Here is a 26383-nt window from a genome sequence, read left to right on the forward strand (position 1 = left end):
AACTGTGGCGGTGACACACAGGAGGGACGGGTGAAGGTGGCGGGAGGGTGTGATGGCGTCGTTGTAACCAAGCTGCTGAAGTTACTGACAGGCGGCGGCCGAGGCAGGAGGAAGGGCTCCACGCTTGCTCTAGCCAGCCCGCGGGCTCCGGTGTCTCTGAGCTCCCCACTCCCGGGCCAGTGCCTGCGTACACGCCCCCACCTCCAGGCAGCCCTCCAGTTATCCCGAAGGACTCACTGTCCCTCCAGCTGGCATCTGTCATCCAGACCAGCACTGGCCAGACCTCCCGCCCCCACCCTGCCGACGGCCTGGCGGGCGCTGGCGACCGTCTGGACCGGTCCTGGGCCCAAGAGTGCAGGACTGCTGGGTCTCAAGAACGGGCTTTTCCTCTGAGGACTTCGCGCTGTCCTTCTTCTCCGGAACACGTCTGGGTGTTGGCTGAGCTCTGGCCCGTCTGCAAACCCCAAGACCCTTCTGCCGTGTACGTCCAGCAAAGCCCCCAGACTCACGTCGCGTTCATTCGGCACGTCTGTAGTGGAGGCAAGGTGGACGGCCCCGGCCCGAGGGTGGCTGCTGTTCCCACTGAGTGCATTTCGAATCGCCCAGTGTTCCTTCGGCAAACCTATGACCCAGACTGAGGTCGCGGCGCACAGGTTTGCCTTCTGACTACTGCGTTCCCCGTCGTTAGCCGTTACACGGAGGCGCGGTTCTGAACGGCTGCGGCCCAGTCTGAGGGCGGCTGGGTGCTCCATGACTGTGGAACCCTGCGGCCCGTGGTCCGACTGGTCCAAGGAGTTCTCCCTTACGTCCTTGCCTCACGTCAGTGCCGCGGACGGCCTGTGGCGAGCTTGGTGCCCGGCACCCATGTGTGGGCAGGGGGTGCTGGTGGGGGAGGCGCTGTGGGCGGGGCTTGGGGCAGCCTGCGGGTCTGGGCACTCACCTTTCTGCTCCTCTGCGCAGTCCTACTGCTACAGGTACCGCTGTGCGGCTCGGAGCCAGAACACCCCCGACAGCTCGGCCTCCAACCTGGGCTTCCGCTGCGCCGCCGACCGCCTGCCCACCGCCCGCTGAGCGCCGGGAGCAGCCTCCCCGGTCCCAGGACGGGCCGCCCGTGTGCCGATCCCCCGGGCGGGGCCGCCCCTGCCCGTGCGCCGGAGGAACCGCCTGCGAGACCAAAGCGCTCACCTGCACCAGCGCACGCCATGGGTGCCGCGTCTCCACAGCCCGCCGCCCTCTGGGACTTTGGGGGGTGGAGGGAGCGGCAGCGAGGCTTCGGGGCTGCGTGTGACCCGGGCTCGGGGCGCGGGGTCAGACCCCAGGGCCCCACGGCGGCCGGCTGGCCTGGGAGGGGGCGCACGCGCTGCCCCTGAGGCTCTCGCTCGCCAGCCTCGGAACATCTCAGTCCCTTGTGAGTCCCCCGTGAGAGGCCCTGACCGCTCACGTCCTGAGCTAGCTTCCTCCCGTGTGCAGCCCGGGCAACTGGAATCATGTACAGTAAGAGTCTATTAGGTATTAATCTCAGAGAAGGGTGGCGGGGGTGGCCCTGACCAGTCTTTATAGGCACGTGCACTTTGTTTTTCCAAGGAGACGTGTGTCTTTCACGTTGTTACGGTGACTCCCACGGGGCCAGGATGGCGGCCTCAAGGCCGGCTGTGAACACGCGGGAGCGCCTGTGGGAGATGCCACTGTGCTTTACCTTCGAACACGAAGTGCCTTTGGTTCAGGGGGGCAGCTCTGCGCCCCAGCTCCCCTCTCCCCAAAGCCTTCAGTGAACGTGAGGCATGTGCTGCGCGGGGAGACCTGCCAATCCCGACGCGGGAGAGGAGGGGCGGGGGCCACGGGTGACAGTGTCCGGGCACCGGTGTCTGTGCGGGAGGCGGGGTTGTCGGCCGGCGCTCAGATGCGTGAGTCGCGCAGCCCGTGGAATAAACCAGTGTCTGCAGCGTCGGCCTTCACACGCCTCGGCTCCTTTTGTCTGCCCTGCTCCCCCCGCACCCCGTCCCCTGTTCCCCTTGTGTTCTCCCGTAAAGGGGTGACTGGTGGCACGGATGTGTCTGTCTGCCGGAAATCTTTCTGTCCACTAGCCCCCTGATGACTTTGACGTGTGAGCCATTTGTGGGAGTTTTTATTCCAAAGAGCAAGGCTGTGCGGCCTGGGGCCTCCCTGTGTCCTCGCGTCTCCGTGCCCCAGGGCGGGGGGCGACCTCGTGGCTGCCCGGGCCCAGGTTACGTAGAACCTTCCGTTCCAGGAGAGAGAGGGAAGCTTTGCAGCGGTCCCGCCATCGGGGTCCCTCCTGGTGCCCCCAGGCCGCCAGGACCCCGGAGGCAGTTGCACCTGCCCCTCGGAAGAACGGCCCGTCTGTGTGCTGGGCTCCCAGAGGGTCAGCCGGTCAGCACTCAGCCAGCACTTGGCTGCCGCTCCGTGTCCCGCCTCCGCGCATCGAGACCGTCGTCCGGAGAAACAGCTGTGCCGCGGCCTGCCCTGCATTTATTAACCTGTCAGTTTGTGGGTGTAGAATGTTCCCCTACACACTTTCACCAGTCGATGATTCACTCATTCCACGCAAAACAAACAAAACAGTGTTTGCTTATTTGAAAAAACTAGCGTAGGGAGTGAGGTGCTTTATTCTTCAGGCCGCCACTTGTCAAGCAGAGCTTCTGTTTTGCCGGGTCCTTCCCACCTGCTCGTATTTTTACACGGTTATGTTTTTGTTGTGCGTGTTTTGGAGCCTCCTGTTAATTAATGTCAGCATCAATATTTTGGAGTGTCTTTGGCTCAGTCTTTAGAGTTGCATTTTTAGCAGCAGCATGATATCAGGAAGCATTTAAAGCAAAATCCTAACAAGGGACACAGGGAAGAACAGGGCCGGGAAGACACTCAGGACCTAAGGAACTTTGCAGCCGGAGCAGGACCAGACCTAACGCCCCTGGTGAAGCCAGCGGCTCAGTTCAGTTTCCAGCGCAGTTGTGGCCAGCGGCAGCGGCGAGCACCTCTCGGCAGCCTTGGGCCCTGGGCTCCTCCCTTCTCCCTCGAGTCCTGGGAGGCCTTTGCTTTTAACGGAGACACTTGCATCACCGGTAAGACTCTGGCGGCCGCAGACTCTGGGATGGGTCCTCTTCAGAGGGCGTGGGTGGCGGCGTCTGGAGCGTGCTCTCTGCGGCTCCGCCTTTTCTGTCTGTAAGGGGCTCTCACGCTGCGTCTGTGCTTCCAGCCCTTCCTTCCTGCCCCCTGCGAGGCCGGGAGGGAACTGGAGGTTTGCTTCCCGACCTGCCCTGGTCCTGAGTCCGGACAGTGTGTTCACTTACCGTCGGGGGTGTGCAGATGGGCGGAGTGGGAAGCAAGTGCTGCCTTTTTTTAAAGCCTTGTCAACAGGATTAGAGGGGGTGGGGCGGGGTGTGCAGGGGGTGGCCGTGGAGAGTGACATTTCCTCGTTGGGAAACATCATGTCACATCAGTGCCTCAGACTCTGGTTCAGCCTGCAGCTTACGCTGGAATACGGATCTGCGCCGGTGGGGACGTTGTTTCCTTCCTCTGTCCGGCCTGCTCCTCCCTCCCCTCCCTCCCTCCCTCCCTCCCTCCCTCCTTTTACTTTTTTGACAAGGCACCTGGGCTGCTCCTAGGACCGACCCTTGGGGACAGTAAGGACTGGAAGGTGGTTTGTTTCTGTGTTGCCCGCGGCCAGCATGCTGAGGTCACGGCCCCACACTGCTGGACGGGTGGATGCTGTTCCCACAGACGTCTTCGCTGAGAAATCTGTTGTCAGCACGCAGTCACGCAGCGGCCTGTCTTCCGCGAGAGCGCGGGACTGGTCCCCTGGTCCTCCGGCTGGTCCCCCTTTGAGAACAGATCACGGCTTTCAGGCTACACTGGTGTTGTTGCCTGTGGGGAAAAACATGGACATACAGGTGTTTTCTGCTCCGAGACTTCAGCAAGTTCATAAAGAGGCTAGTGTGGGGTTTATTTTTTTCTTCATAAAATGATACTTTGCCTGCGTTTCTTCCTCCTTCCTTCCGTCACGTATGAACCTTCCCAGTGACAGTACTTCTGGGGGAGCCAGCCTGCGGCAGCTCTCAGGAAGAGACGGGAGGTGGCGGCGGCCTGGCACTCTGGGGAGTGGGGATGGGAGTGGGGGGGCGCGGCACGGGCAGGACACGGGTGACTGCAGGGCTGCTCCCCCGTCCCTGCGGCCGCCAGCAGTGGGTCCAGAGCTGCCTGCTCATCCCGTTTGTTTGCATGAGCAGCTGTGGGTCCGCATTCCCGTGTGACATTGTCTGAGTTGTTAATGCTGGCGACCAACTCTGACCGACAAACGCAAAGCGCTGTGCAGGCATGGGGAACAGCCCCTGCGCGCGGGCGTGGCCTGGGGGGCCGCCTTCAGCCTCGGTCAGGAAAGGTCAGCTCAGTCCTTGCAGCACAAAGTCTCCCGTGTCTCTACTGGAAAGAATGGCTGACGGGGTAAGTAAGGCACCGTCCAGGACTGTCCAGGGTGGGGCGGGGCAGGGGCTGCCGGGCCTCGTCTCACCTGGGCCGCCCTCCGGCCCCCCCCCCCCCCCCCCCCCGGCCTTCAGGGGCACCATCCAGGTTCAGGTTCAAGTTCAGGTTCAGTGACAGCAGCATTTGCTCCTGAGCTGGCAGGCACATCAGACAGGAGCACAAGTGTCCGCATCTCGACTACTGGTTTCACTTCATTTATTAAAACTTAATTCTCTGCGATAAAAACCGCCCCAGAGCGGGCCTTGGTGTCACGGGTTTGCAGAATCTGGCCTGCGATCAGGGAAACTTGGCCTTTATTGTTTCAGATGCTGAAAGCGCCGTGGAAATGATTAACCCCAAGAGGCCAGGAGGGGCCGGCAGCTGGCCAGAACCCCCTCCTCCCTCTCCCGGTGTGGAGACCATTAGAGCAGGAGTTTCATTAACGTTCTGATTAAGCAGAAGCCGACACAGATACTGCCCGGGTGGGCTGTGCGTGGACTCCCCCCCCGCCCCCCCTGCTCCTTTCTGCAAGTTCAGGGGGTTAGAGCAAGGGTGGGGGGATGTTTTCAGCTTCAGATCAGGTCCTCATCCGCCCCGAGATGGTCGTGGACCCCAGAGCCGTCCTGCAGCCCCCGCTGTGGGGCAGGAGGGGCCGGAGAGGTGCCCCCGCGCTGGGCCGGGGCCAGCTGGACAAGCGCCTGGTTTCCCTGCTGAGGAAACAGGGAGCCGCCGGCGGCCCCCACCTTGTCAGCTGGCGCCTCAGGTCTCATCGGGCAACCGGAGGAGCTCTGATCAAGGGGGTGCGCACGAGCTCGGGACTCGGGACTCGCAGCGGCGGAAGGGAGATAAGCCGCCACCTCCGGCCTGGTCAGGTGGCGCTGATAAGGGGTCACCTGCGTTGACTCTGGTCCCGTGGGGGAAGGGCCCTTCGGGGTTACTTTTCTGGAGTCCTCAGTTTTCCGCGGGCCCGGACACTGGCTAAGCAGCATCTTGTTTCCTTCTCAGTGGCGTGGAGGGAGCCCCTGTAGCCTCTAAGGTGGCCGTAGCTGCGGTCACTTCGGTAGAGGAAGACTCGCTGAAGGGCTTCCCCACCGCAGGTGCACGGGGTGGCAGGTCTGAGGGAGGTGACAGGGAGGGGGGCGCTGCAGGTCACAGCCTCGGCCTCTCAGAAGCCGTTACTTCCGTGAAGCGGCTCTCCCTCCCGTGGACTTTGTCTCCATTTTGGGGTCTTGTTACACGCCTTCCCTTAGGAAACTCAGACTCAGCGTTTACAAGGTGCCCAGGGGGCACGGCCGCAGGCGGCGGGGCCGGGCTGACCGCGTGGTGCCTTCTGTTCCCTCCACTGCACCGTTAGACCCACAGAGGACTGTGTTTGGGGGTGGGTGGGGGGGATGTCCGAGGGGAGATGACGGGCCAGCCTCCGGGGAGCGGGGGCGCCTTCGGGGTCAGGAACGCGGACTCGGGCCAGACAGTCTGGGTCTCAGGCCTTGTCCTGCCTCCTGCTGGCACTGTGACCTTGGGCGACTTACGGAGCCTGTTTGCTCCTGAGATTCTGAAAATTCAGTGGAAATACTTCCACAGACGGCAGAATCACGCAGAATCACGCGGGCGGGTTAAAGCAGCCAGTGCGGGACGGCCTGCGTGTGCAGCCGGGCCCTGCCTCGCGTCCGTTCTGCACGTGCGGCCGAGGCGGCCGAGGTTACTGCCTGGGGCCTGGGCTCCCCCCCACCCCAGCCGTTCCACTTGTTTTTGTAAAGTGATCACGTCTTCATACAGCAGTGGGATTTTAGGGGCAGGGTGGGAAGGCTGGGGAGGTGGAAATGATGGGGCGTGGAAGGTGCCTTGTCAGCTCACGGGTGCCAGGCTCAGGCCCACGGGGGCGACAGCCGGCGAGGACGGCAGGTCGGGTGCTGAACAGCGTCTGAAGGGCACGGGGGGCTCCCCTGGGCCTGCTGCAGAGGCGCCATGTAGGGCAGCTCCCGAGGCAGCCTCGTCTGTTCCAGAACATTCGTGAACGTTCAGTGCAGTGGGGAGGAAAACCCGCATTCCCCCTTGCAGTTGTATCCGCGTTCCTGAACCCTTGGCCGCAGGACACGCGAGGCCAGCCAGAGGCTGAGCCACGTGCCCAGTGCTGCGGGCCGCACGCTCTGGACGGTCTCTCCTGGGGCCGGGCCTGCCCCTCCGGCTTCAAATCTCTGGGTTTGTCCCTGTGAAATGGCAACCGGAATGGCTTTGTGTGTAACGTCCCCCTCTAGTGGCCAGGTTGTCTTCCTGCTGTTTCCGTACAAATGATCCCTCGGGCTGAAGAACCTTCTGTATGGGGGCACCGCGGATCTGGGACGGCTGGTGGGGGGGATAGCCAGGGGGTTGCAAACCTTTTTCTGTGGGAAGAAACTGTCCTAAACAACATTAGCTCTAGTCTCTGGGCTTTTAAAGAGCAGGTGGAGATGGAGCATGTGACTTGCAGGGAGGAGTGGCCCAGATAGGATCTCTGTCTTCCTACTCTATTTTCTGAATTTCTCCTGTCTTTATTATTATTAATAATAACTGTCAAGCATCATGACTAAACCTGTTATATTTTTAATTGTAAGAGCAATAAGTGCATAAGGTAAAACTGGAAACTAGAAAATAGGCAGACTATCCTCAGAAGCCCTTCATCCTGTGCTGTCTGCTCTGCTCCCAAATCTTTGCCAGCAGGTAACGCCTCACCAGCTGGTGTATCTTTCCAGACTCTTTTCTGTGCATTTGCAAACATGTTACACATGTGTGTATTGATGTAAAATACAAACACATGCACGCTGGAATTGTGGGAGAAAGTACTCTTGAAGTAGCTGAGGTGGCTGCCCGCGGAGCCCGCAGGTGATTGCAGTCCTGGCGCCTCCAGGAGCCCCGCTGAGGCTGGCTGTCCCTTGGCCTCACCACAGCCCGCTGGTACCTCCCAGGACGGCGCATGCACACACATCCGGAGCCCCAAGTTTTGTGACTTGTGCCCAGGAGTCACCTGCAGATTGCCTGGGCCGGAGGCGGGTGGGCTAATGATCGTGGTCCCATAAGAATAGGTACGTGCGCCCTTTAAAAGCTGCTGTTTAAGAGTCTCACCCCCAGTCTTGGCGCAGCTTCAATGCGGGGACCCATCCAGAACAAATCGGGCAGCTCAGACAGTCACAGGAGGTGGAGAGGCCCGGGAGCCAGGCCTGGGATGGACACCAAGGTGTTCCTGCAGAGCGCTCTCCTGCAGGCCCGGGGGAGGGGCTGTTTCACCTACAGAGTCAGGCAAAAGGAGGAAGGAGAGCCCTGTGATCCAAACAAAAGAGCAAGATAAAACCTTAGGAGAAAGTCCTTAATGAAACGGAGATGCGAAACTTACCCAATAAAGCGTTCAAAGTTATGGCTGTGAAGAGGCTCACGGAACTCGGGAGAAACGGATGAACACAGTGAGAACCTCAATGAACAGAGAGAAATGAGAAAGTATCAAACAGAAGTCACAGCTGAAGAAACGGTAACAATGAAAAATGCCCCGGAAGGTTTGACAGACCAGATGAAGCCGAAGAAAGGACCTGGGCGCTGGAAGGCGGGGCCGCGGGACTCCCAGACGGAGCTGCAGGAAGGGTCAGAGAGCGCAGGTCACTTGAGGGGCCTGTCGGACAGCATCAAGAGGAATAACATGGGTATTTTCAGTCTTTATTGTTAAAAATATTCCAGTAAACCTACGTGTGCCTCCTTAAATCTTTGCCGGCTTATGCAGACATATCTGTAGGGTAAATCACTGGGGTCTAACTCCTGTATCAAAGCATGTGGTGGTTTTTATTTGCGATGGATACTGACAGCTCTCCCAACAGGCTGTAACCCCCTCCCACGGTGAATTGGCAGGTTTTCAATTTTTGTTATTTTTTTAATCCTGAAATGAGTCTGGGAGCCACCACGGGAGCTCAGCACAGGGGACAGTCTTCCGCAGGGCTCAGGAAAAGCCGTGGGGGGGGGGGGGTGAGTGAGGGGACACTCTGGCTGTCCTCTGGGCTCAGCACGGGAGCCCTCCCCGCCCTCTGTGGCTGAACTGCAGCCCTGGGGAGGCGAGTGGGTCCCGTCCTGACTGCCAATGACTCCAGCCTGCAAAACTGACTGTTAATGAAATCCGTCTCCCCGAGTAAGCTGTTTCCCAGCCCACCCCTGCCCACACCCCCCCGTGACCTCTGAGCTGCCCGAGGAGGTCTGGAGCCCCTCTCTGCGTTAATCATTCTGACTGTTCCTGTGTATGGCATGGTCGGGGGTGCTTCTGACCTCACAAAAAGTCACAGTCCAAAGGCAGGAGCCGAGTAAGGCTTAAATGATGCCCAGGATTAGACACCTCTCCAAGTCCCCCGTGGCCTCCCTGAGCACTGGGACCTGCCACCTGCTGGGAGCTTTAGCGACCTTGTGTGTAAAAGGCAGCTTTGAACGGCAGGTGCTCTCCTGTAGGAGGAGGGCAGGGCAGGGTGTCGGGACAGTTCCGTGGGGAGACGGGGCTCAGCGGAGCTGCTCCTGGGGGTCGCCATGTGTCCGTCCCGCCCCGAGGGCCCAGTTTCTGTGGGGCTGCTGCTGTGGGCTCTGGGTCTTGCCCCCCTTTTGGAGTGACATCCACCCAGTCGGGCAGAAGGCAAGACTGAAAATAGGGGCGTGCCTCCCTCCGTGTGGACCTGCTGCAGACCCTCATTTCAGCCTGCAAGGATCTTTCCCTCTGGAATGCTGTCATCGGGGTCCCTGGGTGAAGCGCCCAAAGGCGACACCAGCTGAGTGGGACGAAGGTGCAGCCTCTGCTTTTTTGCTCTTTTAAACAGTAGCCGCAGAAAGCCGGCCGCCTCCCGAGACACCTAAGCAGCGCAGGTCTGCAGTGAGTGCTTGGGCACTGGTGGCTGGACGGCCTGAGCTTTTGACCTGTGTGGGGACTGAGACCTGCAGCCAGCCCGCGGGCAGCGTCTGGGGGACTTGGGGCCTTTGGCTGTCCTGGGCACGTGCTTGCTTTGTGGGGACCATGGGCACTGCGCTGCGAGCTTGGAGCTTTGGAACTGCTCCATCCCATAATGCCTGCAGGGCTCTTAGAACCAGGTCGGCTTTGGAATAAGGACGCGTTATGGCTTATTGCCGTGTTTGCCCTGAGCGCTGTTCTTGATTAGTGAGCACGCAGGGATGGCAGTGCAGATCCCAGCAGAATTTCATCTTAGAGAAAGTGGGAGCGGTGTTGTCGCCCTTGATGCTCTGTGGCGGGGGGGGGGGGGGGGGGGGGCGGGGCGGGGGGGGCTCTAACCAAGGTGTGTGATCTGAGGCCAGACCAGAGGCAGACGGCTAAGATAACACGGACTCCGACTTAGCAAACGCAGGGACTCCCGGTGCCAGGGCTAAATGTGCCCAGGAAGATAAGTTAACAATTTATTAAATAGCACTACAGCTTAGGGCCCACGTCAGTACTTTAGCTTTCAAAGGGTCTCATAAACCTCCGCAAGTAGCTGTTTGTGCACCATCCTTGCTTTAGAAAAGCTTAGGAACGTTCGCCCTCCAGAAGTCTGGATGCAGTGATAACGCTCCGTTCCCTCTGGCGGCGGTGACAGGTGATGGGGTGTTCATGGGAGAAGTGAGTCGTGTGCAGCTGTGACGTGCAGCCATGTGGACAGCAACAGTGTCACCACGCGCCTCTCTGTGACTTCTGGTCGTGTGTGTGTGGGGGGAATGACCAGTCATGGGCTTTCCCTCGATTCCTGCTCAGAGACAGGTGAGCGGTAAGACACAGGCGCGAGCCGGGCGGAATCCTACCACGGGCTTTATCCCCGACCAAACTGGCTGGGAGGCAGGGGGCAGCCACCGGGGCTACCCCGGGTCATTGTGACTTGGTGCTGGAGCCGGGAGCCAGCATAAAGGTGGCATAAATGGGGGCAGGCTATTTCTCACCCACAAGTCCGGAGGTGTCGTATCAGTCCCGGTAGCATGTCCCATAGCACCTAGCCCCTGTGCTGCGCCTGATTTTGTTCCCTTGCTCTGTGTGGCTTCCGTTTCCCAGGTGACCCTGGGTCCACGGTGGGTGCTCCAGCCCCAGCATCAGGTAGACACCCCAGCTACCACGGAGCGGGAGGGGTCACGGGAAAGATGCCTCTTGGAGGGCTCACTGTTTGCTTGTACCGCATTATCTAGAACAAAGGTGGCCGCATTTAACTAGGAAAAGTGCCCCGGTGTTAGCGGGGCAGCCGTGTATCCAGCTGAACACTGGGAAGGCCGTGGGACACGGGGGGGCAGGGTGCTGCTGGGCGGCCTGTGGCCTCTGCCACACTCCGGGGCTGAAGCCACCTGCCAGGCGGAGGGGAGCAGACAGCCCGCCCTCCCTGTGGGCGGCCGGTGTGAGCCCAGAGCAGAGGCTCACCCGGAGGGAACCGAAAGGGCCACCCCAGAACGCTGGCCTCCGCCTCCCTCCCTCCCGCCCCGAGGCGCCAGGCGCGCGCCCCCTACGCCTTTCCTCCCGGAGCCACGTCCGGCTTCTCCGGGGCGCAGTACAGAGACGCGTCGTAGGGCAGGAAAGCGGCGCAGGCTTCGGAGCCACAGTGACACGGTTTCCGGAGCGTCCGGCCGTCTGGCCTCTCTCCGTCCTCGCCGTCCGTGCGATTCAGAAACCTTCCCGAGTAGTCGTAGGAGAGCTCTTCTCCCGGCGCGATGTCCTTGGCGGCAAAAAGCGCCAACCTCGGCACCATGGAGTCCACGCGCACGGGGACCATGAGCAGGTTGGGCTCGCAGGAGTGGTTAAGGAACCTGCCCACGTTTCCGACCCGGGCCGGGTCCACGAACGTCTCCATCACCGGCCCGCCGGCCACGTGCTCCCGGACGGCTATGATGTAGTTGGGGTCGCGCGGCGTCTGCCGCTGAATCCGCCGCCGCGCCTCCGCGGCCCCCAGCACCTCGCCGGCGTACTCGCAGACGAAGCGGCCGCGGGGGATGCTCTCCAGGGCCCGCAGCCCCCAGCCCTTGTGGCGCGTGCGGAACACCTGCAGCCGGCGCCGCAGGCCGCGCTGGACCACCCTGTTGGCGCAGCGCTCGGGGCACGCGCACAGGGCGCCGCACTCGAAGACGGGCTGCGCGCACCTGCCCGCCGAGCCCAGGTGCCGGAGGCGCGCGCGCGCGTCGTAGTTGTCCGCGTGGCGGAGGCAGGCGCAGGAGCCGGGGGCGCAGGGGCGGTGCAGGCAGCGGCACCCCGGGAAGGTGAGCTGAGCGGGGTCCGCGTCGGCGCCGGGCCCCGCCACGTGCTCCGGCGTGTACTGCGAGCGAGAGGGAAACAGGGCGGTCAGCGCGGCAGGTGGCGGTCCCCCCCCCCCTCGGCTCCCCGCCCAAGCCCCCAGCGCCCGATAGCCCCCCCCCCCCCCCCCCCCCCCCCCCCCCCCCCCGCTTCCCCAGCGCCTGACAGCCTGCCAAAGCTCCTTGTTCTCACACACACCCGCTAACAAAGCACACGGTGGAGTGCTGTCTGGAAACGGAGCTCTCCAACTGAAAAACTAACATTAATCTTAAGGTTTCAAATTTTGTGGTTTCACTTTAGGTATAGGAAGAACAAGAAGAAATATTTTTTGTTTTGGCAGAAGCTTTGTGACCCATTTTGTTTTCCTCTTAGCCTTGGAGGTCAGGAAAATCAGAGCCGAATTCAGGTTCTGAATGCAGCCAAGGGTTTTATCCCTGGCTTTTGACCTTTTTGCATTTTTCTGATAATACAAATGCATACACGTATTTCTATTCTGAGTAACCTCAGACCCTTTTTGGGGATAAGAAATTAAAGATGAGAGAAATCAGTGAAAACGGCCTTGGGAGAGTCTACCATTGATTTTCTTAAAGGAAATTTTAATTTAAATATTCTCTGATGTTTTAAAGACACTTTACAGTTGTACTTGAATCTTCACAATGTTAAAAATAGACATTTGGCCAAGAAATTGCAGACAGAATTCCAAAAAGTATATTTGTTGCAAATATAAACAGATACTTAGATTTATTTAGATGTATACATGTAAAGAAATCCTTTTCTCAGTGAGAAAGGGAGACTGTGAAAAGTTTCTTGGTCTTTTAAATGCACCTATATTTTCAAAATTTGATATTTGTGAACTGTTACAGAAAAAGAAAAAATTCCTAAGTCTAAGGTGTCTGTGTGAAGCCGGGGTCTCTGCTCACTTCCTGTATCCGGGTGGGCGCTCACGAAACCTGAGTAGCCAGGCACCTGGTACTTTTAAAATAGTAGCCTCCTTTGGTTCTTCTGGGTGCTCTGTCTAGATTCCACGTCTAAAACATCATGTATTTCTGGCACATCATTTAATCTCCCCAAACACTTCCTTCCTGTCTCCCAGGTTGCTGGGAAGGAAAGGAGGAGAGAGTCCACGTGCAAAGCTGACTGGCTGGCCCCAAGGTGTTCACTGTGAATTATGCGGGCTCTCTAACGGGGTGAAAAAAGCAGGCTCTGGAGTTCAGCTTCTCAGGTTCAGGCATACTCAAACCAAAATTACTGGCAGGAAACCGTATGGTTACATCCTAATTCCCATCCCCCATCAGGTGCCCAGCTCGATGGGGGGAAACGGAGAGCTGGCCCGGCACAGGCTGACTTCATTGTCCCACAAATATTGCTTATTGCCTGTTATATGCATGTGCTGGGACTTAGGGAGAAGCACTCGGAAAAATACAAAAGAGCGCATTAAAAAATCATTTTTGGTATTGTCGTAACTCCCGCTTTACTTTTCCCTGGCGTGTATCAGAGTGCGAGGGGCCGTGCGACGATCGGCAGCACGCTCCGTGCCAGCGGTGCCGTGGGAACCACATCCTTGAAGATCTGGGTGGGGATTTCACGTTTTTTGTCAGAAAACATGATAGTTTTTCCCCCCAATAAACCGTGGTCACCTAAGAAGCCAAAATGGAGGAGACAGCAGGCTGAGAGCAGACGTACCTCCTGGGCCATTCCCACTCGCAGCTTCTCACTTCTCTGAACTAGGCCTGCGCTTTATTAACAGCATGTACTTTGGGACCGCAGTGGCAGACTGTAGGGCTCTCCTGCGGTAGTAAACGTGGGGGCCTCGTCTTTTAAACCTATGGCTCCAGGAAAGGCATGGCCATGAGGTTTGGGTGTGGTGTGGTGAGGGGTCAGGTCCCTGTCCACGGCAGGAGGCAGGGACAGGGGACTCAGGAAACACTGATGGCTTGATTGAAGCTCTTGATAACTGATCGGAGGTCTGCCTCTTCTGAGTCTCGTTCTGTACTGAAGGCCCAGAATACAAAGTAGGACAGTGCCCCACAGCCTGGGCTGAAAACCTAGGCTTTGGTTTTGGATTTTAAGGAAGTGCTCTGAAAAATCTTCATTCCTTTTTTGGTTGTTTGAAACACCAGCTACAAGAATCTTTATACTTGGCCTCCCGCCCCATGAGTTTGTTTTCGCTCCAAGCAGCTCTTAGGAGACGGTGAGCCAGATAATTCTTTTCAAGGCCACGCTGAGATCTTAAGAAGGATGTTTGAAGCTGGTCTCAGGAACCCAAAAAATGGCTAGAGCCAACTCTTAGTTCGAGAAAATCAATTAGTTTATTTTCTTCTTAGGTTTCAATTCCCATGGCATCACGATATGCTTGTTTCCAATCTGAACATCTGATTGTTCTTTGTGCCTTTTCATACAGTGCTCAAAAGCTAACTAGACACTTATTTTTAACTTGAGTTTTCCATGCCTGAATCCTTATGTGTACATATGCCTGTGAAGGCAGGGTTTGGGGCAAGCAAGCTGTTTTGACCTTCTGTGAGACTGGTTTTGGTGCTCCGTGAATACAGCTAAGCAGACTAGTTGAAGGCACTTTTAGGCTTGTCATTTAGTGTTTCAGTCATGTTCTGTCTTCTTGGTGAGCCTATAAGCTCCTGGAGGAAGAGGTCTGGCCGTCTCTTTCTGTAACTGACTCCGCCCACAGCTATGTACAGAGCCAGGGAGCTGGAACACCGCGGGGCTGAGTCTGTCTCCTGACGTTCATTCACAGCCAGCCAACTATGGGAGTAAGGACCAATCGCAAGGATTCTGCCCCTCTTCCCCGCCCCCCTTTTTATAGCAATGAAATGCTTTCTATCCTCCTGTAAACTCAAAGGGCAGGAATTGTTATCACCATCTTATCTTACATGCCTAGCTTAACACGGTGCCCGGCGCATGACAGGCACTCAATGATCTGTCGCCCAGGCATCCCGCAATGTTTGGTTTTGAATAAGCTTTCAGGGATCGGTGTTTAATACGGTGCTGGCCAGCCGGGCGGCAACCATAACTGCCCGAGGCAGTCGGAGAAAAACTAACCACTTCTGATACTGACATTCTGCTCTGCTTTGAACATTGCTATTGAGTCTGCTGCCTGACTGATCCTCAAACAAGCAACTCTGGGAAGCAGGAAGGACAGACAGGATTCCATTTCAATGATGAGTGTAATAAGGACTGTACATTTTAAAATTACTCTCATTTCTAAGATGGCTAAGCCCTGAACTTGGCCCTCCTCCCTCCAGGTACCGGGCTCTTTTTACTCCGGCAACCTTGTCTTTTTTTCCCTTTTCCTTTTCTCGGTCATTCCTTATTCCTCAGGCAACATGCAGGCCTAGGTCGGAGGGGCGAGAGAGGTACAAAGGGCTTTGGGGCAGTAACAGCGGTGAACGTTTACTGGGTGCTCCCAGCAAACCAGGACCAGTGTGCAGTTGCGGGTCTCCGAGCAGCCTGGGAGAGAGGGGCCGCTATTTAACTGGACGCAGGAGATGCTTAGGCTTAGCTGAGGCTGGTTCAGTTCCACCCAAGAGCTCAGCAGGGGGGAGACTCAGCGAAGCCTGACTCACGGGGCCACGTTTTTAACCACGACGCTCGGCGGAGGTTGGTGAACAGGGCCTGGGCCTCACCTTACATATGAGACACCTGAGCCTCGGTGAGTTCTGGGGACACAGGACAGAGAGCCAGGTTCTCGGGGCTCTTTCCTGGGGCCCGCATGACACCTCTGCTTCTGCCCCTTGGTCTGTGGGGACACCTCTGCTTCTGCCCCTCAGTCCATGGGGACACCTCTGCTTCTGCCCTTCAGTCCATGGGGACACCTCTGCTTCTGTTCCTCAGTCCATGGGGACACCTCTGCTTCTGCCCTTCAGTCTATGGGGACACCTCTGCTTCTGTCCTTCGGTCCATGGGGACACCTCTGCTTGTGCCCTTCAGTCCATGGGGACACCTCTGCTTCTGTTCCTCAGTCTATGGGGACACCTCTGCTTCTGTCCTTCAGTCCATGGGGACACCTCTGCTTGTGCCCTTCAGTCCATGGGGACACCTCTGCTTCTGCTCCTCAGTCCATGGGGACACCTCTGCTTCTGCCCTTCAGTCCATGGGGACACCTCTGCTTCTGCCCCTCGGTCCATGGGCAGAAAGAGGAATACTCTCCTTAAGGTCGTTGTGGAATGTGAATAGAAAAAGATCAAAACCTGTGCCTTGGGGAGCTATTCCCGCCCGCAAACAGCTGTGGAACAAGTTAAAAAAAAGTCGGCAAGTTTGGTGGGCACCTGCAGCATGAGCCAGCCAGGTTAGCGCGACCACGTGGGCGCTGCGCACGCAGACGCGCCACCATGAGCCCCGCCCCCTACCTGCAGAGCGCCAGCCCCACCCCAGTGGCTGCGCGCGCAGCGCCACGCCATCAAGCCCCGCCCCATGCAGGAAGGAGTGGGCCCCCGCGCGCGCTTCTCTTCCGGAGGCTGAGCCCCGCCCCCTACCTGGAAGGGCTCTGGCCTCGCCCCCGGGGGCCACACGCTGACGGGCACATCCTCCAGGCCGCACGCGATGTCCAGGGGCTCCGTGGGGCCTTCAGGCTCCTCCTCAGGCGCAGCCATCCCGTAAAGCTTCTCCGCTGGAGCACGAAGCGCCTGCGCGGAAAGGAGCTGGAGCTCGCAGAGCCTGCTGGGAGTCGTGGTCCCGCAGCCCCACTGCCTCACGGGAGGTGTAGTTTTCCCCTTTCCCGTCACAAGCGGCCTGTGAGGTCAGGCCCGCCCTTTGTTTTGAGCCAAATGCACAACGAATAATACCAGACCTTTAAGGAACGGGCGACGCTTCGGGGACAAAATGAAGTGCTTGCGTTTCCCGCGAGCCTCAGGGCGGGCTTCAGCGGCGAGGTCCTGGGTGCAGCGGTAGCGGGCCTCGAGGTCGGAGGGGGCTGCACCCGGGGCGCCCGGGCACCCGGCGCTGGGGGCAGGTTGGGGGACGCGCGCCGGGCCCGGTGGGGTCGCGCCCTGAACGAGGCGTCTGTGCCCTGTCGCGCCGGCCCAGGTTGCGGCCCCGGGGTCGCGGGGTCCGGGGCACGGAGTCCGGCCTCCCCGAGCCCCGCCCCGTGCGCGGTCCTGCTGCGCCGCCGGAAGCCCCCCTCCCCGCAGCTGCCGGGGCCCTTCCCTCTGCCGCGGGCTCCGGGGGCGCTGCGGGCACCCCGGCCCCTGCCCCGCCCCCGGCTCACCTCCCCGGCGCATGTCCTGCGAGTCCTGGTCCGGGGCCGAGGCCTTTGGGGGCCGCTTTGTGTGCGTGAGTCTCCCGCTCGGACCGCAGCCTGCGTGTCCCGGAGGCGGGGCGGAAACTAGGGGGTCCGAGGCCGTCCGAGGTCACGGCCGACCCCCCGCCCCTCCCCTGTGTCCTCTGCGCTTCCTTACACCGAGGGGCGTCTGCGATCGGGGGCAGGTGCCGCGTCCCGGCCGAGGGCCCTCCGGGCTGGCGGGTGACGCCGCGCGTCCGACTGCGCGCGGGGAGCTGCCCGGGCGGGCGCCCCTGCCCCGCCCCCTTACGCGGACGCCAACCCCACGGCGGGCGCCCCTCCCGGGGGCCCGAGCCCCGGCCGCCCGCGCACTGGCGTGGGGCGCCCTCGGTGCGTGCGTGCGCCCCCGCAGTCGGGGCTGGAAGCGGACCGGTGGGACGGGGCCGGGGTGGCCGGAATGGGCTCCGTGGAGGGCGGCGCGTGGGAACCCGCGCGCACGGGTCTCCCGGGCCCGTGTGTGGCCTGGGCAGCCCCGCTGTGCGCCAGGCGCCGCTTAGGAGCCTCACGTGCAGCCGCGCATTTAACCTCCGCGCCGGGCTGCTGGCCCGCCGGGCGGCGCTTAGTTTCGGCTACACGTGCAGGGCCCAGGAAAGTGCCGTTTTAGGGGCCGAAAGTTTATGCCATTGTTTGCCATGCGGGTCATCTTGCAGTCACAAAATATATAGCAATCGATTAAAGTAGCGTGAGAGTTCCATTTTACAAAATTGTGATCCTATAGTCTCTACACTTTCTAAAAACAGTAGTTCATGTGTGTAACTGCTAATAAATAATGTTTTCAGCAGAATAAAAAACTTGCGTCTTGTCCTGTGTTTTTATCGTTGCGTTGTGGGTTAATGAAATTCATAATTTTCCTTACTGATACGACAATAAAAAGCATCGGGATATAATCTCATTCAGAATGTCGTGAGTGTGCGTACTTTAGTCGTGAAGTAAATACCCAGGATGGATGATTATAGAATAATAACTCAGAATGGCGTGCAAACAAATGGGGGCGTGCAGGGGAAGAGGTGAAGGAAGAGAATTGTGTGTTTAACCTGGAATGTCACCAGCAAGAAACTAACGTCACTCATCAGAGGCATAAGATCACGTTTATTACCAGGTGCATTCCAACACTGTTGCCAAGGCCCCGAGGGCAGACGGGGCACAGTCTTGCACACGTCCCCACACGTTCTCACTTGGACTTGGGACAGAAGCTTTGCACGTCACCTGGACGCTTCCGCGTGTGCGCAGCACCTCATTTATAACGAGGCCCATGGCCCAGCCCCTTCCCGCTTGAAGTGCTGGAAGTTCAGTACCACAAATACCGTGTTTCAGAGCATATAAGCCCAGGGCTCCAGAATAATTTCACCAGACACCCCCAACTATTATGAGACCAGAATTCTCAGGGATCCTGGTAAATTTCAGCTTCTTAGATTTCTACATTCCCGCCACGTTCTAGACCCTACTGGCGTTTTCTCTCTGGTAGCCCCGATTCTGGTATTTGGACGGAGGAAGGAAACGGAACCAAACAACAGCCCCCCTCCCGCACCCCCTCCCCCAAGCTGCAAAAGACGGATGCAAAAGATTCTACTCAAGTGCCCAAAACTAACTTGGTTAAAGCATCTGGAAAAGTGTTGGTGATTTGTACTTATTTTTAGATTTTTCAGCGAGGCTAGATTTGGTGGATCGCTCTCGAGGTGTGCACCGGGGGGCACCGGCGAGACTCTTGTTCCCTCCCACACCCCCAGAGCCTGGCACCCCCCTTGTTAGAACGTCTCCCCACGGAGGTCTCCCAGGACTCCAGCAGTCCCGGCGTGAAAAAGTGACCACTGCCCACGTTTTATCACGTTGCATTCCTTCCTGACAAGGGGACACCCGGGGCAGCCGGAACGCAGAGGGCTGGGAGAGCGGCAGGGGAAGGCCGGGGAGCCTTTGTGCGCAGGGCTGCGCTCCCCAGCGCTCCCGGTGATGGTGGGCACCTTCCGTAGGCCAGTGTCCCGCACGCTGGCCGCCAGCCACACGGGACTGTTGATTACTTGGGATATGGCTGCGTGACTGAAGAACTAAATTCTACGTTTTAATTAATTTAACTTTGATTTAAATAGCCACACAGGCAGCGGCTGCCGCATCGGGCAGGGCATTCTTAGATACTATACTAAACGCCACGTAGGTTTCTTATTGAAACTTCACGTAGGCAACACTGTCTCTGCTGCACAAGCCCTGGAAGCGGAAGTGCCCGTGAACTACGTGGTTTTCTCATGTACCACACGTGCGTGAGTGGTAGGTGGGCCTGGGGCTCCTGTCCTCCAGCTGCTGCGGAGGCAGCGAAGGATGGCACATGGTGGCGTTAAAAATACAAACGAGGTTTCATCTTATTGAAAGCGCAGTCATTATGTAGCGAAGGGCATGATGTAATGAGATGTTTCTCTCTTCATTTGTTAGTCGGCCTCCAGAGAAATCCTGATCTCATTGCTGGGTGTCCGTGTCCTGGAGCCTGGCTGCCGACCAGTCTCTCGGCTCCTGTGTCTCTCTGCCTTGTGGCAGCCAACTGTCATTACTGGGAGACGGAGCTCTCTTAGCTGTCCATCCGTCCACCCCGCGCACACTGTATGTCTCTGAGAGAGGGGCCAAATAACAGAAACCGGTGGCGTATATAATTCTGTCTTGAGTAGTCATGAAAATGCAGAGAAAATCGACCATTTATGAATGGTCACAGAAGCAATCTGCAGTTCTCCTCTCTTCATCTGTTGGTTACTTTCAGGAAGTGAATGGAAGCAACAGACCACTCTGTTCCAGGGGCCCCTGACGGGGCGCGGCAGGTGCTTCTTTGACTCCAGAGCCCCTCGGCCTCAGGGTGGGGGGCCAGAGGTTACTTTCCTGGGAGACCAAACTGTTTGGGCGGGAGTGGGAGGGTGTTTACAGGCCCTGCTAGCCCCGCTGCTTCCACTCCGTTACCTGCGGTGACTACGCTCTGCGCCGAGGGAGGGACAGACGGCGGCGGGTGTCTCGCTGCCCCCGGGTCCCCTTCTCTGGCCCCGGTTCCAGCTTTAATCCCCACCCTTGTGAGTTTAACTTGCAGTATTTTTCAAGTAAACTGTTTTCAAACCTATTTGCTTCAGTCGGGTCTCAGCTCTGGAAGGCCGACTGTCACGCGGTGGGGCTCACTGGGGAGCTCGGCTGCGGAAAGCAGGGAGTATAATTTGCTTTTTTCCAGAGCCTGGGCGTTACCTGGTCGGGGGCGCAGGAAACCGCTTCCCAGGGAGGATGAGACCTCTGAGTTTTCTTTCTCATCACCTCTCAGCAAACGAATTAGAGCTTCAGCACAAGTGGGTTTTCGTTTTCAGTCGGTCAGTTAAACAGGAGGTTCAGACGGGGTTGTCCAGACCCCAGATTTTGCAGGTACTTGTTGCCGGGACTTCCGTCAGAGTCCGGCGTGGCAGCACCTTGCCAGCTGAGATGAACGGTCGTTGTCCTCGCTTTGGCACCAAGTCCTGCCATCTGCTCCCGGCCGGGCTGGCAAACACAGAGGGAAAACCCGGAGCTTCGCCAGCCTGATGGGGACAGCTGGCGGGGAAAGGATCATCGTACTCGACAGTGTCCTCTGGAAGAGGACCAGGAGGCGGGTCAAACACTCGGCGCCTCGTCTTCTAGATGCCTGCAGGTCTGCTCGCATGTGAGCTCCTGACTCACCCACCTTATTCCCACCTCTTGGCGAGAGGGCCTTCCTGTCCCCCCGGGTGGCATCCACCTGCTCCCAGATGTGGGTGCTGTGTAGACCAAGGTCAGGGCAGGTATCCCGGGGACTTGCATTTACTCAGTGCCCCGTGGACCTGCCCTTCGTTTCAGCCTGTGCGTTTTTGTAAATCAAAAAACGACCATGGGCAGAATTTGTGGTATCTTCGAGCTTCACCATGCCAAAACCTTATTTTTCCTCCATTAAAAAAATCTGTGCTCATTAATACCAGCTAAGGGAGGAAACACTGACTTCTGGCGGCTAAATCGACATGCGAACAATTAGAATTTTATTCTCGCCATCTGGAGCGGATCGTGTCCTAAGTCTGCTCTGGCGATGAGTTAGTCGTTTCCCGTTTTTGGTTTGGGTGTTTGGCGCGCAGACGAAGCTGCGGCAGGTCCTGGAACAGAGTGAGTGGTCGGAAGCAGCCTCGCATCTGGAGAAACCCCGTGTCGGGGCCGGGACGGGGCGGGCGAGAGATGTGGGAGCCGCGCCGACCTTGCCAGACAAGGGCGTTCCTTGCCCCCTTTTCCGGGAAGTGTCTGGAACTCACGGTGCGTCAGCGTGTGGCTCTGCACTTGGAAGCTTAGCTCCGTCTCTCCCCAGAGGTCCGCATATAGAGCCGCTTTGCTGCCGGGGCCCATCCAGGGCAGCAGGGAGAGCGGTGGCAGAAGGGGACGTCATCGTCCTCCCTGGGAGCGGCAGAAATGGCTGACTCACGAAACACGGGCCCCGGGGATCTGTTATTCACCGGGAACCTTTTCTGGAACAAAGCGAGGCATGAATTATTAACGGCGCGTTATGAAATAAGGGGAGAAGGGGACGGGCAGGGAGGCACTTCGGCGTGAATCAGAGAGAGAGACCGATGGATCGATTGAGTGAGAGCAGAGAGGGCAAGCGGGAGGCCCCTGGGTGACCTGCAAGTGCGGCGCTCGCATCCCGGTCACGCTCCGTCCTGCTGGTAACCCGGGACTGTCAGCGTTCGCACCTCTGAAGATGCCCGCTGACGTTCTTCGTGTCACCTGTCATAGGACGCCGGCGTGTGTCCTGAGGCTTCGCTGCTTGCAGGGCCCTGCGATGGGGTGGGAGTGACGACCACCCTCGGTGAGCGTGGGCCACGTGCCGGCCCCAGACCGAGCCTTGGGTGCGGGTTCTGCTTCTCCCTCACGGCCACCGTGTCAGGCGGGGGCTCTCGCCACCTCCCCTGCACAGTCCACGTAGAGAAGGCGGAGACGCGGAGGAGGGAAAGCAGAGAAACAAATATTTTTCAGTGTCTTGATTTGTGTTTTCTGATATCACTGATGGTATCTACAGACTTTCCACGGCTGGTTTCGGCCGGCGAACGCTGACCGCCGGCTCGCGGAGCTGCTGAGTCTCGAACTGTCCACGAGAGCAGCTGTGGGCCGGCGGCAGGCGCCACCGGAGGGGACTTTGTCTGCTTGTCCTCAAAATGCAGGCCAGCTGGTGGGGGGGGGGGGGCTGCATAGTTCCACCCAGAACACCGGGGGGAGCCGGTAGCACCGACGTGGAATAATTTCCCCGCCATTTCAGTTTGCGTTGGAGAGGGCTCTGCCGTGGGACAGTGACCTGTGTTCTGGGGGCCGCGTGAGACTCGAGGGTGTGCAGGTCGGGGCCGGGGTGCTGGAGGGGCCGCCAAAGCTGCCACCGTTCAGAGCTCACTCGGTGCTTCTGAAACCGGGGGGCTCCGACACCGCGGTTCCTCAAAGGCCCACCAGGGGGCGCGGCACCCCTACTCTTTCTCCCCTTAAACGTGATCCTAAAATACTGGTCTTTTTAATATGGGACCTGGACCAGGGGCTTTTCTCTGCTGAAATGAGGAAAGATCTTGAAGGTGCGTGCAGGAATTGTGATGAGGAGTTTTGGAGAAATGCTTTTCTTTTTTCTTTTTGTCATATAACGTCCAAGAGAAAGTCATGTCCGAGGCGTAATTTGAGTGAGGAATTCTAAGACGCCCGAGTGAATAAATTTGACAAAGATACAAAGCAGTGTTCAGAGACGCTGAACTTGGGAATGCGTCCTGTTTGTCTGCGAGTTAGCCATGGGGTCTGAGTTTCACTGTGACCCATATAACTTAAATAGATTCACCAGGTGTGCGTGGCCACGGTGACCGGCCACGAGGCCGCGTGCGGCTGGTGGGCTACGCCTGTGTTGGCCTCCTTACGTCTAGACTGGCCAACAGTTAACAGAAGCGCCGTCTGGCCAGTCGTAGCACGAGTTTCAAAATGTGTTCTTTTTATTGATGACACAATTTATTTGATGTGAACGTCGCTTACAATGAGAACTGGTCACCGTCAGCATTTTCCCGTGGTTATTCCACGCACGTTTACGGTCCACCTGCCGAGTGCTAGCCACCGTGCCAGCCAGACATTTTGCAGCCGGACACGTCACCCCTGAGGGCGATGGTGCTGGGTTTAGGGCACAGCAGCAGCAGCAGCGCTGGCAGGGGTTGGGGGGGCGGTGCCCTCTGGGGAGTCTCCGAGAAGGAAGGCAAGAGCTAAGCCCTGTCTCCGGGTGCCCTCCAGTCTCCCCTCAGGCGTCTGAGCACTGGAGCCGTCATGGGAGGACTTGGCATCCACGCAGCGTCCGGAGCGGCCGCTTTACCCGCTGTGGCCAGTGTGGCCTGGGCGCTCACGCAGTGCTTTCTCCCCTGGGGACAGCACCACTCCCCTAGGACAGCCGTGCAGACGGCGTTAGGCAGGACTCAGGGGACATGCTCCGGGCTTTCAAGTGCCCAGAAGAGGGGAGGTCTGTGCATTCCTGCCCCAACCCCCAGGAGAAACTCGCACTGTGCGTGGTGGCAGAGCAGCCGTGACTCATGAGCTGGTTACAGAAAGGGCCCGGGGCCTGCTCCACGCTCCAGGCTGGCAGGGGCCAAGCACAGGGAGGGAACTGTGCCTTCATTATTTGTTTTGTGTGGATTTTCCTTCGTTTCATTTAGCAGAGCCTTCACTTCTTCCCTATGTGTCTGCTATACTCAAGCATATCTGTCAAGTCTGTGAGCATCTTTATCACCAGTGTTGTGAACTCTGCATCTGTTAGGTTGTCTGTCTCCTCATCGCTTAGTTCTCCCACTGGAACCTTGATTCTTTCCCTCTTTTGGGCCATACTTCTCTGTCTCCTCATCTTGACAGGCTCCTGTGTTTGTTTGCCTCTGTGTCTGAGGTAGAGCTGTTGCACCTGTTACATTGTAAGGGGTGGAGTCTTAGGGATTCGTCAGTACAGGTGACCCTTTTCATCACGTGTGGCGCTGTGTGTGGGGGAGGGGGTCTGAGAGGGAACAATGCCGCTTGTCCAGCACTTGCCCCTCTTCCACGCACCTCTCTCACTTCCGTATGGGACTGGCGCCTCTCTAGCTGCTGTCCTGGCCATCGTTCCCAGAGTTGGGGGAGGGTCTGTGCATGTTCTAGGACCGTGGGGGCCCTTTAAACAAGCGGACTCTGCTGAGAGACCAGCAGTTTGTGCCTCTGCCCCAACCCCCACTGGTTTGCACAGTCAGAAGTGATGAGGCTTGATTTTCCCCAGCACTGGGACCGTGAGCTGAGTGGTCTGGTGAGGGGCTGGGAACGCTCCCCAGGTGTCCCTCCTGACTTTTTTAAACATGTGACTGCGCTTTCTGCTGGCCTGCTACTGCCGCCACTGCTGCTGCTGCCACCACACTGCATCCTCTCCACCCCGGGTCCGCCCCTCCTACCTGTCTGGGTGAGCGTTTCTTCTTTATATCTTTGTTTGCTGGACTTCCATGCAGCTCAGTTTTCTGGAACTTCTGGTTGTTTCTAGTTCTGAGGTAGTTGTGTTCCTTCTTAGTTGTGGAGGGAGACGCAGCGTGTCTGTCTCGGCCTCCACCTTGGCCGGAAGTCATATACTTATTTTAAAGGTATTTTTCTATTTCAGCAGCCTCCCCCTGCCCCCCCCCGCTCTCCCCCAGACAGCATATCAGTAGCCCAGTATATATGCTGTGCCCTTGTTAAGGACAGGCCTGTGTAAGACATCGGTGTGCATCCACGTACTCAAATGCATAAGAACCTGAGGGGACGAGAGTCACAACAGGCAACTTAGACTGAAGCACTGTTAGCGAACAACTGTGACCTGCAGCGGACTCGGCGACCCCAGGGTCCCTGGGCCACACTCTGGGAACGTTTGCAGTGGAGACGGGCTGACTTACAACCCTCTGGGTCTGCGATGGTGCCAACCGGTATGTGCTCCGCAGGGACCTACTTGGGGTTTGGATCTCCTCTTGGGCTCGCAGTGCACAGTAGATTGCCCTCTCGTGGCGCTGCGCAGCCGCAGTGGGCTCGGCTCCCAGTCAGCCACCGACCTCGACAGTCCCCCAGGACGCCCTGCAGTGCCTGCGCCCTGGCACCGTTTCCGTGCTGAGTCCTAGCACGTTTAAGGGCGGCCAGGCTAAGTGACAGAGTGTGGTAGGGGTAAGGTCAGGTGTACTAGATGCATGTAGACTGAGGATATTTTCAACTTAGGGTGGGTTTATCGGGAAGTCACCCTATCACAAGTCAGGGAGCACCTGTAGATGCGTGGCTACAATAAGTGAAAACATAAGTTGGAATTGTAGCGATACACCTATAACTGGGCCTTTTTCTTTTTCTTAAGTTTTGTGTAAAAGGGCCTTGACTGGGGATTGAACCCACGACCTTGGCCTACTGAGATGGTGCTCTAACCAACGGAGCTACCTGGCTGGGTCCTGTGATAGTTCTGATAGTGGTGTGATGGATATTTTAAAATATTTCTCATTTACAAGAGCCAGAAACAGCCTCAGTGCCCATCAGTGAATGAGTGGATCACAAACCTGTGGTACATTTACACAATGGGGTACCACACAGCGGAAAGGCAGAAGGAACTCCTGCCTTTGTGACAGCGTGGATGGAACTGCAGAGTATATGCTGAGTGAGCTAAGCCAGGAGGCGGAAGACAAACACCACATGATCTCACCTAATACAGGAACTTAATAAACAAAACAAACCAGCAGAATAGAACCAGAGGCCTGGAAACAAGAGGCAGACGGACAGTGACTGGGCAGGGGGGCGGGGAAAGAAGGGGAAGGGTCTAGTCAGGGAACATGTATAAATGACCCACGGACACGGACAGTGGGGTGGGGGTGGGGGATGGGCCGGGCAGGGCAGAGCAACGGGGGAAATTTGGACAACTGTAAGAGAACAACAATTATAAAAAATGAGAAAAAAATTTTTCGTTTGCTTTATTGACACTGATAAAATATCTTTAGACCCTATAATTATTTTAAATGCCTTTGTGTGTGAAACTTCTGTGATATTCTCTCATATCCTCCTCATTGACTGCATTTTCTCTTTTTGGGGCCATAGGCTTTTAACGGAACTCTTTTAAGCATCATTTGTAACTGCCATTTTGTTAAGAAAATAAGTCAATTGTATTTTGTGTTCCACGAAGTCATTTTACATTCCAGAAGTAACACAGGTTCCCGCTCAGCATCCAGAGACCTCCTGGTCCGTTTGTGCCCCTCTGTACCACGTTGGAGGCCATCCCCGGCTTTGGTTCGGTATTGATACAGTTTCTGCTCTGTCTCCCTGTAGATTAAGAAAGCTCACATGTATAATATTCAAAAGGAACATCAAGAAGCTATCCTAACTTTTATTTTGAATATTCATTT

The 26383-nt window shown here is 57.7% G+C and overlaps 2 protein-coding genes across 9 annotated transcripts in view; one reads left to right on the top strand and one right to left on the bottom strand.

Annotated features, from left to right (window-relative positions):
• The window catches only part of SUMF1 (sulfatase modifying factor 1), a 152236-nt gene that overhangs the window by 36401 nt on the left and 89452 nt on the right, over positions 1 to 26383 (top strand). The window contains exon 9 of one of the 7 annotated variants that reach the window (XM_090284870.1): positions 961 to 1953. The exons of the other annotated variants lie outside the window; for them this stretch is intronic. Coding sequence (XP_090140996.1) covers positions 961 to 1071 — 111 coding nt within the window. The 3' untranslated portion in view covers positions 1072 to 1953. Of the gene's footprint in view, positions 1 to 960; positions 1954 to 26383 lie in introns of those variants that run through there. 7 annotated transcript variants of the gene reach the window in all.
• On the bottom strand, positions 10840 to 16523 carry LOC150005539 (histone-lysine N-methyltransferase SETMAR). Of its 2 annotated transcripts, none has more exons than XM_090284877.1 (2): positions 16210 to 16523; positions 10840 to 11744 (listed from the first exon to the last, which is right to left on the bottom strand). In XM_090284877.1, exons 1-2 carry the CDS (start codon positions 16324 to 16326, stop codon positions 10941 to 10943), a joined length of 921 nt encoding a protein of 306 aa, XP_090141003.1. In that variant the 5' UTR covers positions 16327 to 16523; the 3' UTR covers positions 10840 to 10940. The 2 variants fall into 2 exon arrangements, with proteins under 2 accessions (XP_090141003.1, XP_090141002.1); XM_090284876.1 differs by lacking the exon at positions 16210 to 16523 and adding an exon at positions 13406 to 13539.

This window comes from Furipterus horrens, unplaced genomic scaffold (genome assembly GCF_987537825.1).
Source record: "Furipterus horrens unplaced genomic scaffold, mFurHor1.1.pri manual_scaffold_7, whole genome shotgun sequence".
Taxonomy (NCBI): Eukaryota; Metazoa; Chordata; class Mammalia; order Chiroptera; family Furipteridae; genus Furipterus; species Furipterus horrens.